A 15109-nucleotide genomic window follows, 5' to 3' on the forward strand; every position below is an offset into this window, starting at 1 on the left:
GTTGTTCTAACAGGATAATGCTCGCTCCCACACTGATCGTGAAACTCAACATGCTCTGCAGGATGTGCAGTGACTTCCATGGCCAGTGCAGTCTCTGGAATTGTCTCCAACCAAGCACCTGTGGGATATGATGGATGGAAAGTGACTCATGCAACTCGCCAACCAACAATTCTTACAGAACTACGTGAATGGGTTAAGCAGGCATAGTGTAACTCATCCCAGGACAATATTCGCGATCTGTTCAACCAACTGGATGCCAGAGTCGATGCCTACCTTGACGCCTAAGGAGGCTACATTACGTACGAATATGGGAGTTTCAGCATGGGTCGATACCTGGTACCTCATAATCTCTTGTGCTATTGACCTGTAAATGTAGTCATTTCATTTAGTCCATATGCACTGTTGCAACAATAAATTTTGAGTGAACTGAATGTTTCTAAAAGTGTGTGCTAACCTCTTTCTGACAGTGTATATAGAAAATTGTGTACATGTTGGTGCACAGACAATGACAGCTGATAAAAGGACAGCAACCTGCATGTCAAAATGTAGCTGCACTACAGGCAGATTAGCCTCTTGCCAACTCTCAGCAAGATCTATGAGCGCCTTCTGCTAAAACCCATACAGGAACATATTACCAGAGTGCAACTTCTGCCTGATTTCCAATTTGGATTCCGGCAGAATCACTCTGCCCCATAACAGATCATGAGAGTGGTTGAAGCAGCCACGGAGGGCTTCTGCCACAGAGGCTACTGTGGGGTAGTGCTACTAGACATAGCCAAAGCCTTCGACTCAGTATGGCATAGAGGGCAACTCTACAAGTTATAGACACAAGGGTTCCCTGGGAGCACAGTTAAGCAGATCAAAAGCTATCTCACGAATATGACTTTCTCTGTCAAAGTAGAAACCGCCACCTCCACCAAAAGGCGTATTCGTGCTGGAGTGCCACAGGGATCGGTCCTGGGGCCCGTTTGGTACAGTCTGTACACTGCGGACACACCAACGGCCCCCCTGGTGCACACAGCGCAGTACGCAGACGACAGCCTTCTACAAATGAAATGCGAACAAGGACCTGGTCATCCATAGGCTACGAAGGGTTTTAGATGACACAGAAACTAGGGCCTGTCGCTGGCGCATTACCATCAGTTCTGAAAAGACGCAGGCTATGCTGATCACCCGGAGGCTTGGAAGGCGTGGAGCTCCTCAACGTCCCCCCCCCCCCCCCACCCACCCCACCTTCACCTAAACGGAACCTAACCCCTGGCGCAGAACCGCCAAGTACCTTGGTGTAACCTTGGACTCTTGTCTTACGTGGAAACCCCACATAGACGAGGTCCACAGGAAGGTCTGTGCCAGAATGCCCATCCTATAACCAATCCTCAACTCAACCAGTTCCCTTCCCTGCTCTGTGGGTGTGAACGTATATCAGGTCCTGATACAGCCAGTAATGGAGTATGCATGCCCTGTCTGGGGATAGGCGGCGAGCAGCACCTGGACAAACTCCAGAGGCTGCAGAACTGCGCCCACAGGAGGGCACTGCGCCTGCTCGTCAGATTTCCTATTAACGATCTGCACGCCGCTGTTGAAATCCCACTCCTAAAAGAGCGCTTCCAAGATCTGGCAAGGGCCTTCTATGAAAGCCCTTCAAGGTCAGGAAACGTCCTCATCCACGCCCTAGGTCGGCATGACATGTCCCGTGACAAGCATTAACGCCCAGTGACGATCTTCAATGACTAAGTCGAAGAGAAAATCCCTAAATCAAATTCCTGATCCTCTTCCCTCCCCCATAATATCAATCATCTCGCCAACCCTAGGCAAGTACCAGACACATACAGAACAATCATCACATCGCACAGACAACCAAAAATCACAGAAATAAACACACACACAAGTACAAAGTGGAGTAAAAGCCGCAATGCTACAAACGCCCCCAAACACTTCCCCAGAGAGGGGAAAGCATCAGATGAGAGTGAGTGAGGCTGACGTAGTGATTCAGTGTGGGTAGTTTCGTTCAGTGCATGCTGCAGACGTGTTTAGTGTTCCGACTTTAGTGTCTAGTGGACTATTTCGTATGACCATATTTTATTCGTTTACTTTAGTCTCTTAGTGTATTGTGAATTAAGTTTGCAATGGATAAATCTGTTATCAAAAAGGCGCGCCTGGAAGTTGATGATACTTCAAGTCAACCTCCAGCAATTATTGTGTCATCAATTGATTCGTCGCCTTCGGGCGAGAACCGTTCACAGACGAAACTTGGACAATCCGGTAAGGGAAGATCATTTCAGAAGTCTTGGTTGATCAAATATACGTGGCTAGAATATGAAGCATCTACCGAAAAAGGGTTTTGCAAATCTTGCAAAGAGGCAGATGCTAAATGTTGTGGCGTAACAAGCTTGCTACGCCACACTGGGAAGGGAGCCGAAAGAAAGGCACGCGTACACACACGCCGACTGGCGTCAATTCTGGAACAGGATACGTTATGACTGCTATAAAGAAAATACGTAGCTTTGGAATATACTTAACTTTTAATCTTTGTTGGTTTACAACGTTCTTCTTGAGACATTTATACGATAACTCTCAAACTAGGTAAGGCTAATGGCGCCTTGCTAGGTCGTAGCCATGGACTCAGCAGAAGGCTATTCTAACTGTCTCTCGGCAAATGAGAGGAAGGCTTCGTCCGTATTGTCGCTAGCAATGTCGCCCGTACAACTGGGGCGAGTGCTATATCGTATCTCGAGACCTGCCTTGTGGTGGCGCTAGGTCCGTGATCACACAGTGGCGACACGCGGGTCCGACATGTACTAAATGGACCGCGGCCGATTTAAGCTACCACCTAGCAAGTGTGGTGTCTGGCGGTGACACCACACTAAACATCTATTACAATTTTCTTAAAAAAATGATGCTATTATTGGCTTCAATCAAGAAGCCTGAACATTTTTCTATTTTGGTTCACGAAATAAGTGAGTCTTCGATTCACGAACAAATGTCATTTTGTATTCGTAATGCCGATGATTCCTTAATCATCAACAGAGATTTCATTTTTTATATTGAATGTAAGGCGTGATAGTTTTGAACACTTTTGGGAATTGTTTTTAAAAGAAAAACCTTCACAAGTTGATGATCCTTTGCTTCTTCGGAATCGAAGTAAACCAAAGAAGTATGAAAACAACAGAGTCAGCTCACCACGCACTTTCAAAACCCCAAAGGAATACTACAAAGCTATTTACATTGAAGTTTGTGAAACGGTGCAATCTTACATTACTGAGCGGTTTGCTTCAACTGGACTCACACAGATCATTGCTGTTGAACAAGAGTGCTTGCTTTTAGTAAACAGAGGTGAAGGAAATTTGGAAAAATCAACTGAGTTTTTAAAAAATGACCTAGACATTGAGAGACGGCGCTTACACTTGAATATGTTAGCCGATGTTACTAATAAAAAACAACTGGTCTTAAAAAAAAAACCATGCGTGATGTAAGAAAGTACATTACACAAAAGTCTGCAGTTGGAGAAATGTTATGTGAAGCAGTGAAGTGCATTAAGCTTTTCCAAGTAGTTCCAATCACGACTGCAACAGCATAACAGTCATTCAGCGCTCTTAGACGTCTGAAGTCGTATCTCCGATCAACACTGGGACGGAAGTGATTGAACAACTTGGCTGTTCTTCATGCCCACCGGGATGTTTTGGATATCCGACCAGTCATCAACGACTTCATATTCAGGAATCCAGTCAGACGGTCGACATTTGCACGTTTCTAAAGGCACTTTAGCCCTAATAATGGCATTTAGAGCAATACCAAAAATCTGTATAAAATAGAGAATTAGATACGTGCATAATGATAAATTTTCAGTTTCGAAATATTAGTACTAGTTTAGAACTGTATTACTATAGTACTGTATTAGTTATTTTCAAATACTTAAATATTTTTAGGGTCTAAGACCCAATTGAAACCCGCTATTTACATGCTTTTTGACTGAAAGTATTAGGCATACTGTATTAACTTTATTAACTGTATTAAAGCATTAACTTTGAGATATTGTTTTTATTTAATGAAATCTGAGCCTTATGCAAAGTAAGCTTAAATTAGCTATTTCACTTGTTAATCGAAGTGCTATTACTGTGCAACAGCAATATTTTATGTTTTATTCTTTTAATGATAGTTTAGGATTTATTTAAATATAATTTCAGTCTTTTCAGAGCTATATATTCCCTGCTCTGTAATAGTCTATAAGCATGATTATTACTGTAAATTAAATTAGCTTTTTACGAAAATGCCATGCACGTTTATGTTTTCTTTTTTTAGAGTCAAAAAATGTGTCAAGCTTGTCGAGTTTCCGGAGTGTCGAATTATCGAGAGTCCAGTTTTCGGGGTTCTAATGTTGATCATATGACTCTAAAATGCTTAAAAAACTTTAAAACTCACTATTTTTCATCTAAAATTTAGAAAATTTCCCAGGGAAAGACCCCCAGTTCCCCCCCCCCCCCCCCCCCCCCCAAATATTTTTTACAAGTCGGCACCCCTGCTATCATACTATGGCGAGACGCCGAAGAATTTAAAACAAATGTGGAGCAACAATGGTTTCCAGCACATGGAAGACGAATGTATATATGTCTCCAAGAGATACACCTTAAAGTTTCTGACGCCCCTGTGCTATCTGGTTACAAAAAGTATTACCTCATTAAGAGACAGAAGTGGCTATTTTTGAAACAATGCATACCACTCCTCACCTCTCCTCCTCATCACTAGCCTATAAGCAGTCACTGCACCAGCGAACGTACATCAAATGTTAAGAATATGTACCCTGTGTTTGCACCCACACAAAGTTCGGCCAAGAAGTTCCTCTGAGATCATTATACAGCTCCTCCAACCACACTTCCTGGATGCAATTTTAGCACACAGTGTCCTATGGGGTTTAGCAACTACTTGCATCAAGGCTAGAGTCACTGAGAGCATTCTAATGCATTGTCTATCGAACAGGGTGCAGAGCACTTGTGCAAGAATGGCTGCATCATACTACGAATATAATCCACAACAGCATCTGCACCACAGGCCACCTACAAGGGTAGCCTGTCACTTGACAGAATAGTGGGTGATGGTCTGTAATCACAGGCAGACAGGTGGCTCTGCATAGGTTCAAAAGCCAGTAAGCTACAGAAACCCGCACATCCTATTGGGTTGCAAGAGTAAAATGCTATTGAATTGTTAGGGAGGGTAAGATGAGACCTTGGTAACAATTCCTGATCACCATCAACTGATTCACAAAAATTAAGATTGTGAAGGAGATCATCAGGGTGTAAGGTAAAGTTTCAGTTACCACCTCGAAAAAAAAAATCGAGCTGTGACAATGGTGTATATTGATTGTCTAATTCTATACATATTCACATTTTAGTCCAACACATTTTTTCCCAACGATAGATGACTCGACAGAAACTTATGTTGTACTGATCTGCATTTTGGCTGTTCAGGAAATATTCCACTTCGAAAACAAACGTATTGTCATTCTGAAAATGCCTGCTATGCAATGGTTCCTTCATCTGAGAAAAGAAGTAGTAATCAATGGGTGAAATAATGCAGTCTCGAGAGAATACAAGGAGTATACATAATGAACTGCCATGGAGCAAAATTACCCTTTTTTAAGCATCCTGCCACGCTTCCTCGTGAGATTTCGGCAGTATGCTCCTGTGACCGTTTGCGCCTTAGGAGCGTCATGTGTTATTGGTTAACCATGGCAGTTTCAAAAGAATATCCACAAGGGGAAGGCCTCAGACACGGCCAACAGATTCGACTCTATTTGGCAGGTCGTCTGCGCACAAGCTAAAATGAAGGACTCCAAGATATTTTGGCTCAACAACGCCCCACTTTTGAGGAAACTGCGCCTACAGTTCGTCACGTGCAAACGACTCAGAACTGATGAGATGGACAAATAACAGAAAACTGAGCATTTGTCTCTAAAAGTCTGTAGAGCTAGATTACTAAACCCCCGTACAATTTTTAATAGGAGTTGGTATCTTTTCGCCGTTCCCACCAACCTGGACACATGAGCGACACATGCTCTTGAGTACCTATACGGCAAACATTGTTGTTAACAATGTTAAAATTCTTGGTGAAAACTTCAGTTGTCTTTTATTTTCCACAATTCGGTACTAGTTTCGGTCAATTAGCAGTATCAAGCTTAGCTGGCATAAACAACAGGAAAATTATACCATAATTCGAACAAAAATAATTTGTTCTTTTTAGTCCACCATAGTACGTAAAACATTTCTAATAATAATAACTGTGTACGATAATCTTCGTCAAGAAACAAGTCCACATCGACAGCTAGTAACACACCGACAGATGTAACTGACATATGGCTGATTTATTTATTGCCTGAGTACTGGGGTTTGCTGACACTTGTGCTCTTATAGTAAATATTACGGACTTTAGTAATGGCGTGCCTGTTTTCTAATAGTTGACATAATTGTTTTATCGCTTAGATTTTTTCCTTAGTGTGGCATCTTAGGTGAAATATCAAGCAGTTACAGTTCGGAAAGTACTAGTTTGTATGACAATGACCATCTTCGGCGCTAATATCAACTCTTGCTACTGAAATTGGCACAATATGGACGCTTTTGAGTTTTTTTTTTCTCCCTAACATGGACCTACTGGATGATTCGTTTGAAGAAGCTGATGAAGACATACACAATGGAGAATTTAACGAAGAGGATGATTTTGTTGAAGAAAATAATGTTGTTTGTACCCCTGACAATGATGTAGGACACAGGGTTTGAAGCTGCAAATAAACAAAAGGGGTAACAGGAAGAAGATTGCCGGCCTAAGTGGCCGTGCGGTTAAAGGCGCTGCAGTCTGGAACCGCAAGACCGCTACGGTCGCAGGTTCGAATCCTGCCTCGGGCATGGATGTTTGTGATGTCCTTAGGTTAGTTAGGTTTAACTAGTTCTAAGTTCTAGGGGACTAATGACCTCAGCAGTTGAGTCCCATAGTGCTCAGAGCCATTTGAACCAAGGAAGAAGATTCCCTGGGTGACTGTGGAAAACCGAGCAAGGTCTTGCTTAGACTGAAATAACAGTGTCCGAAACAAAAGACTCCCTTCTCATTTTGGAGTTATATTAATTATAATAATTTGTAACTAGTGTATAACAGATTATGAATTCCTTTCAAATAATATTTTGAGCAATATAATTGTCATTAGAGGTTATAAAACAGGACATCTTGTACTTATATTGTACGTAACATACCAATGGAGATCTAAAAATAGAAATAAACTGGTGAATAATCTGTAAATCTATGGTTCTCGTTGAATAAAATTTGGAGTAGTGAAATTTACCATGTAGCAATGTAACATTTCTTAACCACGACCCCCCTCCCCCTTTTAGAGCTTTGGGGCTAGTCACGGTTCATGTATAATCGAAAAAGCTGAGGAAACATGTGAATGAAATCACTCAAATCCAGAGAGTGAGGGAAAGCATTCGTTATAGCTCACATGGCTGCAGAGACTAATTTCATTTGACTTGCCATGGCTGTAGGAAATGTTAATATTTTTAATTACATGTAAGATCAGAGATGTTTACAATTTTAGTTAGAAATTAATCATAACTAGAAGTGGGCACAGGCTTTCAGGGGAATGAAATAACGAGTCCCGACGCAGTCAAAAGCTTTGTTTCTCAGCGGCCGACCAAACACTTCACTGAGGATTCTTTTGATGGTTCGCTAAGATTATGAGGGTCGAGGTCACAGGCGTCAGTGGCAACCTTTTGATGCACATAATGGAAGTTAGAATGATAGTCTCACATTTCAAGAAACACATGTCGAGGAAAGTTCCCGAGGGAATGTTCACGACAGATATTGCAGAGGGCTGTGTGTACCCAGGATGTGTAAAACGGAGAAAAAGGTCAGAGAGGGGCAGATTAAAGGAGAGTAGAGATTCAGGGAGTAATCAGTGCAGCCGGAGTGCTTTGACGTTGCACAGTAGCACCTGGTGGGGCAATAGACTGTTCATTTACGAGAAGATCGTGATAAATTCTGGTGGACACGTGACAACTGCAAGTTAAGTAGAAGTTTTCACTATTCATTAGGATAGCATTGAACAGAGACCTCCTGTCTGTTTCAAAGAACTAAGTTAGAGGAATTTCATTAAATAGCAGGAACAAGTTACAGATTCGTACTTGTCTCCTTTACTGTAGGGCAAGTGCCCATTACTGTGCGAGGTGTCGCAGTGGCTAGCACACTGGACTCGCATTCGGGGGGACGACGGTTCAATCCCGCGTCCAGCCATCCTGATTTAGGTTTTCCGTGATTTCCCTAAATCGCTCCAGGCAAATGCCGGGATGGTTCCTTTGAAAGGGCACGGCCGATGTCCTTCCCTGTCCTTCCCTAATCCGATGAGACCGATGATCTCGCTGTCCGGTCTCCTCCCCCAAACAACCCAACCCAACCAAGAGCCCATTGATTGACAGCGAATTATTTCGAAATTTTCATGGTTTACGATTTAGGCCAAGTGGCCAGTAGTGGCGATGAAGGCACTCGTTTCTGATAACGGTCCTCCCTAGTGATTACTGCATGCAACTGACATTCTGTTAAGAGGTTCAACCTGATACTTGGATAAACAAATGTGTTGGTTAGAACAATAAACGAATTGACTAAAAGCAATAACTTGCTACTTCAGCAGATTAGTCGTACCAACTCCACAAGAATTACCAACATGTTGCAACCGAACACTAATCCCAATCAAGGGGAGCTCTTTTCTATCATCTCCGGAATAAATGTTGACAAACAAGCTAACTGAATTCATATTGTCACTAAGATCCTGGCTAAGCCACGCAGATAACACCGAATCAAAAAGAAAAAAAAAAAGGTTGGTGTAGGGAAACTATGCCGGGACATGACTTACTGAAAAAAGGAATGAACAGATAAACAATCGATTGGCCCATCGGTCGTTAAAATCTGTCGTTTTTTCTATTACTAGATGGGACTTCAACTGCACCAGCGACGTAGCATGTAACGATCCCTTCTCCATATGGGAGCAAGTTTGTGTGCTGTCTGTGGCTCATTAAGCCGATCGCTGTGGCCGAGCGGCTCTAGGCGCTTCAGTCCGGAACCGCGCTGCTGCTACGGTCACAGGTTCGAATCCTGCCTCAGGCGTGGATGTGTGTGATGTCCTTAGGTTAGTTAGGCTTAAGTAGTTCTAAGTCTAGGGGACTGATGACCTCAGATGTTAAGTCCCATAAGGCTTGTAGCCATTTGAATCTTTTTTTTCTTTTTTTTGTGTGGCGCATTACACAACGTCTGGTCACAACAGGGTTCATTACAGTTACGTACCCCTCGGGACTTCGGGATCTCTCAGCCGCCAATACCGCACGACCCGCTCTTTTCCTTTCATTTACACAGTTGTTGTTGTGATCTTCAGTCCTGAGACTGGTTTGATGCAGCTCTCCATGCTACTCTATCCTGTGCAAGCTTCTTCATCTCCCAGTACTTACTGCAACCTACATCCTTCTTCTGAATCTGCTTAGTGTATTCATCTCTTGGTCTCCCTCTACGATTTATACCCTCCACGGTGCCCTCCAATGCTAAATTTGTGATCCCTCGATGCCTCAAAACATGTCCTACCAACCGATCCCTTCTTCTAGTCAAGTTGTGCCACAAACTTCTCTTCTCCCCAATCCTATTCAATACCTCCTCATTAGTTGCGTGGTCTACCCACCTTATCTTCAGCATTCTTCTGTAGCACCACATTTCGAAAGCTTCTATTCTCTTCTTGTCCAAACTAGTTATCGTCCATGTTTCACTTCCATACATGGCTACACTCCATACAAATACTTTCAGAAACGACTTCCTGACACTTAAATCTATACTCGATGTTAACAAATTTCTCTTCTTCAGAAACGCTTTCCTTGCCATTGCCAGTCTACATTTTATATCCTCTCTACTTCGACCATCATCAGTTATTTTGCTCCACAAATAGCAAAACTCATTTACTACTTTAAGTGTCTCGTTTCCTAATCTAATTCCCTCAGCATCACCCGACTTAATTCGACTCCATTCCATTCTCCTCGTTTTGCTTCTGTTGATGTTCATCTTAATCCTCCTTTCAAGACACTGTCCATTCCGTTCAACTGCTCTTCCAAGTGCTTTGCTGTCTCTGACAGAATTACAATCTCATCGGCGACCCTCAAAGTTTGTACTTCTTCTCCATGAATTTTAATACCTACTCCGAATTTTTCTTTTGTTTCCTTTACTGCTTGCTCTATATACAGACTGAATAACATCGGGGAAAGGCTACAACCCTGTCTCACTCCTTTCCCAACCACTGCTTCCCTTTCATGCCCCTCGACTCTTATAACTGCCATCTGGTTTCTGTACAGATTGTAAATAGCCTTTCGCTCCCTGTATTTTACCCCTGCCACTTTCAGAATTTGAAAGAGAGTATTCCAGTTAACATTGTCAAAAGCTTTCTCTAAGTCTACAAATGCTAGAAACGTAGGTTTGCCTTTTCTTAACCTTTCTTCTAAGATAAGTCGTAAGGTCAGTATTGCCTCACGTGTTCCAACATTTTTACGGAATCCAAACTGATCTTCCTCGAGGTCGGCTTCTACCAGTTTTTCCATTCGTCTGTAAAGAATTCGCGTTAGTATTTTGCAGGTGTGACTTATTAAACTGATAGTTAGGTAATTTTCACATCTGTCAACACCTGCTTTCTTTGGGATTGGAATTATTATATTCTTCTTGAAGTCTGAGGGTATTTCGCCTGTCTCATACATCTTGCTCACCAGATGGTAGAGTTTTGTCAGGACTGGCTCTCTCGAGGCCATCAGTAGTTCTAATGGAATGTTGTCTACTCCCGGGGCCTTGTTTCGACTCAGGTCTTCCAGTGCTCTGTCAAACTCTTCACGCAGTATCTTATCTCCCATTTCGTCTTCATCTACATCCACTTCCATTTCCATAATATTGTCCTCAAGTACATCGCCCTTGTATAAACCCTCTATATACTCCTTCCACCTTTCTGCCTTCCCTTCTTTGCTTATAACTGGGTTTCCATCTGAGCTCTTGATATTCATACACGTGGTTCTCTTCTCTCCAAAGGTCTCTTTAATTTTCCTGTAGGCAGTTTCTATCTTACCCCTAGTGAGACAAGCCTCTACATCCTTACATTTGTCCTCTAGCCATCCCTGCTTAGCCATTTTGCACTTCCTGTCGATATAATTTTTGAGACGTTTGTATTCCTGTTTGCCTGCTTCATTTACTGCATTTTTATATTTTCTCCTTTCATCAATTAAATTCAATATTTCTTCTGTTACCCAAGGATTTCTATTAGCCCTCGTCTTTTTACCTACTTGATCGTCTGCTGCCTTCACTACTTCATCCCTCAGAGCTACCCATTCTTCTTCTACTGTATTTCTTTCCCCCATTCCTGTCAATTGTTCCCTTATGCTCTCCCTGAAACTCTCTACATCCTCTGGTTTATTCAGTTTATCCAGGTCCCATCTCCTTAAATTCCCACCTTTTTGCAGTTTCTTCAGTTTCAATCTGCAGTTCATAACCAATAGATTGTGGTCAGAATCCACATCTGCCCCAGGAAATGTCTTACAATTTAAAACCTGGTTCCTAAATCTCTGTCTTACCATTATATAATCTATCTGATACCTTTTAGCATCTCCAGGATTCTTCCAGGTATACAACCTTCTTTTATGATTCTTGAACCAAGTGTTAGCTATGATTAAGTTATGCTCTGTGCAAAATTCTACAAGGCGGCTTCCTCTCTCATTCCTTCCCCCCAATCCATATTCACCTACTATGTTTCCTTCTCTCCCTTTTCCTACTGACGAATTCCAGTCACCCATGTCTATTAAATTTTCGTCTCCCTTCACTACCTGAATAATTTCTTTTATCTCGTCATACATTTCATCTATTTCTTCATCATCTGCAGAGCTAGTTGGCATATAAACTGGTACTACTGTAGTAGGCATGGGCTTTGTGTCTATCTTGGCCACAATAATGCGTTCACTATGCTGTTTGTAATAGCTAACCCGCACTCCTATTTTTTTATTCATTATTAGACCTACTCCTGCATTACCCCTATTTGATTTTGTATTTATAACCCTGTAATCACCTGACCAAAAGTCTTGTTCCTCCTGCCACCGAACTTCACTAATTCCCACTATATCTAACTTTAACCTATCCATTTCCCTTTTTAAATTTTCTAACCTACCTGCCCGATTAAGGGATCTGACATTCCACGCTCCGATCCGTAGAATGCCAGTTTTCTTTCTCCTGATAATGACGTTCTCTTGAGTAGTCCCCGCCTGGAGATCCGAATGGGGGACTATTTTACCTCCGGAATATTTTACCCAAGAGGACTCCATCATCATTTAATCATACAGTAAAGCTGCATGTCCTCGGGAAAAATTACGGCTGTAGCTTCCCCTTGCTTTCAGCCATTCGCAGTACCAGCACAGCAAGGCCGTTTTGGTTAATGTTACAAGGCCAGATCAGTCAATCATCCAGACTGTTGCCCCTGCAACTACTGAAAAGGCTGCTGCCCCTTTTCAGGAACCACATTTACACAGACAGAGCGATTACCTGCAGGGCCGACAGCAACTGGCGCACGGCGGCTGCGGCGTCTCGCTCGCTGTAGTGGCCACGGCCGGCCAGCCGCTCCAGAAGTTCGCCGCCGGACATCAGCTCCGCCACCAGCTGCACCTCCGACTCGGTCTCCAACACGTCGCGTACCTGCACCTGCAACGTCATCCCACTATATCGTGCGAAACTCGCCGCTAAGCGTCAAGAGCGGGCGACCCGCAAGTACGGGATGGTTATAATTAAACTGACGGTCTTCCAAGGCGCTGAAACATCTTAAGTGGGCATTATACGACGATCCGCCGCGAACGGTACTGGTCTAGGGCGATAGACATCTAGCGGTATAATGGGTGAAACTACGAAAATTAGTAGACACATTATCCGCACGCCCGAATAGAGAGCAGTTCTAAACCGCCGTCAATCGGCGCATGCGCAGTAGGCACCGATAGCTCGCGCATGCGCAGAAGGTTGTACCACAGTGTGTTCTGTTTGTTGTTTGGTTATTGTTAGGCGGCTAGTGGCTAATTTCAGATTTTCGTGTTCGGGATTTTTCGCGTTGGGGCTCTTCCACATTTTTTTTCAGTAAGCAGGTTTCATAAATCCAGAAAATAACCTTTTTTTGCTGTAGACTGTTTTATACTAGCTGTTTGTGAAAGGAGTTTTTCTATTGATAGCTTCGTATTCTAGAAATTAAATGGAGCGAAGAGGCGTTAAGCGTCTTAAATCAGGCATACAGCGACGAAAGGTGTATGTATAACCCACTGTATCATATAATAAGGTAGTTGGTAATTGTCCCTTTCTGAGTAACATGCATATAACGTTATACGGTGATTTTCGATTTGCATCGTAATGTCTTAGTTTACGAAAGTTCAGGTTTGATTTGATTGCATCTCTTGCTTGATTTCAGCATGCCAGAAAAGAGAAACTGGCAGTGAAAGCGAGAAAGTCCTTGCAGTGTGGCCCAGTGCGACAGACGAGGAGTGCAAAACTTGGAAAAATAACACAAGTACACCTTTAAGTATGAGTCCTTTAAAGTGTTGCAAATTGCAGTGCATATATCCACAACAATTTTCGAAATGGTGGGCTGTGCTATTCTGTGGCTAAAAGCTAGAGTCTTAAAAGATTCACCAGTCGCCAGGAAACGTAATGGTACATCCAGCCGCCGGCATGTTGTGGCCGAGCGGTTCTAGGCGCTACAGTCTGGAACCGCGCGACCGCTACGGTCGCAGGTTCGAATCCTACCTCGGGCATGGATGTGTGTGATGTCCTTAGGTTAGTTAGGTTTAAGTAGTTCTAAGTTCTAGGGGACTGATGACCTCAGAAGTTGAGTCCCATAGTGCTCAGAGCCATTCGAACCATTTGGTACATCCAGCCTGCAACGTAACGAAGCATTTACCAGTGCTTTATTCGTGATCTAGGCTGGTATAATCACAAAACGTATAAACATATGATGTAATTATTACTTTCAAGAATGTGAGACAGCCTCCCTCATGACTGTGTCACACTTGCTAATTCCATCTCCTATCACAGACAGCAGCTTCTCGAAACAGGCCAAACAGGCCGTGTCCATCCTCACGAAGCTCCGAAATTTATGCGGATCTTCGAGCTTCAGTTCTTTTATAAGTATTGAATGTAATCCCTTGCCTTTCTCCCTTCTTTTCAGCGAGGATCGAACTCAACAACGCCTGGCTTTTTGTTTTCGTCGTCGTTCTGCCCTAATCAGAAGATATACTGTCACTACCAGGGCAATAGCTCCGAAAACAAATGGGTCCTCCATGTGCAAAATGCTGTATAATACACATACCTGTGTAACCGAGTGCCGTAATATAAAGCTAACTGTTGAGTCTCAAATTTAGAACAGTAGCAACCTACATACGAGAAAAACAATTACGTAATAAATAATAATAAACATCTTATTATGAAATTGGAACCTTGAGCTACATATATAATAACAACGGATGACACCCCAATATGTCACATGGACGCCCTTGTGTTTCGTGCTGTAGTTCGAACGACTTTACGAGAGATCAGACAGTTCTGTTTGCTTTTCGAGCGTTATCACTGTCTACTACGCATGCGCGCCAGGTATATTCCGCATGGATGGTGTAATAGGTCTACATGAACCAGCCTGTAGTTACAGATATGCACGCTTGGGGCGCTGGTGCATAGATCTACGGTTTAGGCGCATCGTGTAATACGGGCTTTAGGTACGCTCATTAATCGGTGCGCTCACAGAGTATCCTGAAAAAATAATAGTTCCACTTCCTATCACCAGGTGAAAATAAAGCGCTGTAAGCAGAGAGAATATGATGTGGATGCAGCAAAAGGTGAGGAACGATGAACCACTTGATAATGGTGGTTCTGGTACGGTTAGTAGAATATGGTCACAAGTTACAACAGGTGCTGAATACGGTCTCGCCACTGAGCGACATTCTGTATCCATAACATGGCACGGTCGACAGTTGCTCGCAGCATATCCAGCGTAAGCAGAGTGATACGTCATCGTATGCTATCCTTCATATTAGGGAGAGTCTGG

At 42.9% G+C, this 15109-nt stretch overlaps 1 protein-coding gene across 1 annotated transcript in view; it reads right to left on the reverse strand.

Annotated features, from left to right (window-relative positions):
- LOC126412579 (calcium/calmodulin-dependent protein kinase type IV-like) overlaps positions 1–15109 on the reverse strand; it is a 586558-nt gene that overhangs the window by 65452 nt on the left and 505997 nt on the right. Inside the window, exon 5 of the mRNA XM_050082230.1 lies at positions 12577–12732. Within this exon, the coding sequence (XP_049938187.1) occupies positions 12577–12732 (156 nt within the window). The remainder of the gene's footprint in view (positions 1–12576; positions 12733–15109) is intronic.

This window comes from Schistocerca serialis, chromosome 7, assembly GCF_023864345.2.
Source record: "Schistocerca serialis cubense isolate TAMUIC-IGC-003099 chromosome 7, iqSchSeri2.2, whole genome shotgun sequence".
In the NCBI taxonomy this organism is placed as follows: Eukaryota; Metazoa; Arthropoda; class Insecta; order Orthoptera; family Acrididae; genus Schistocerca; species Schistocerca serialis.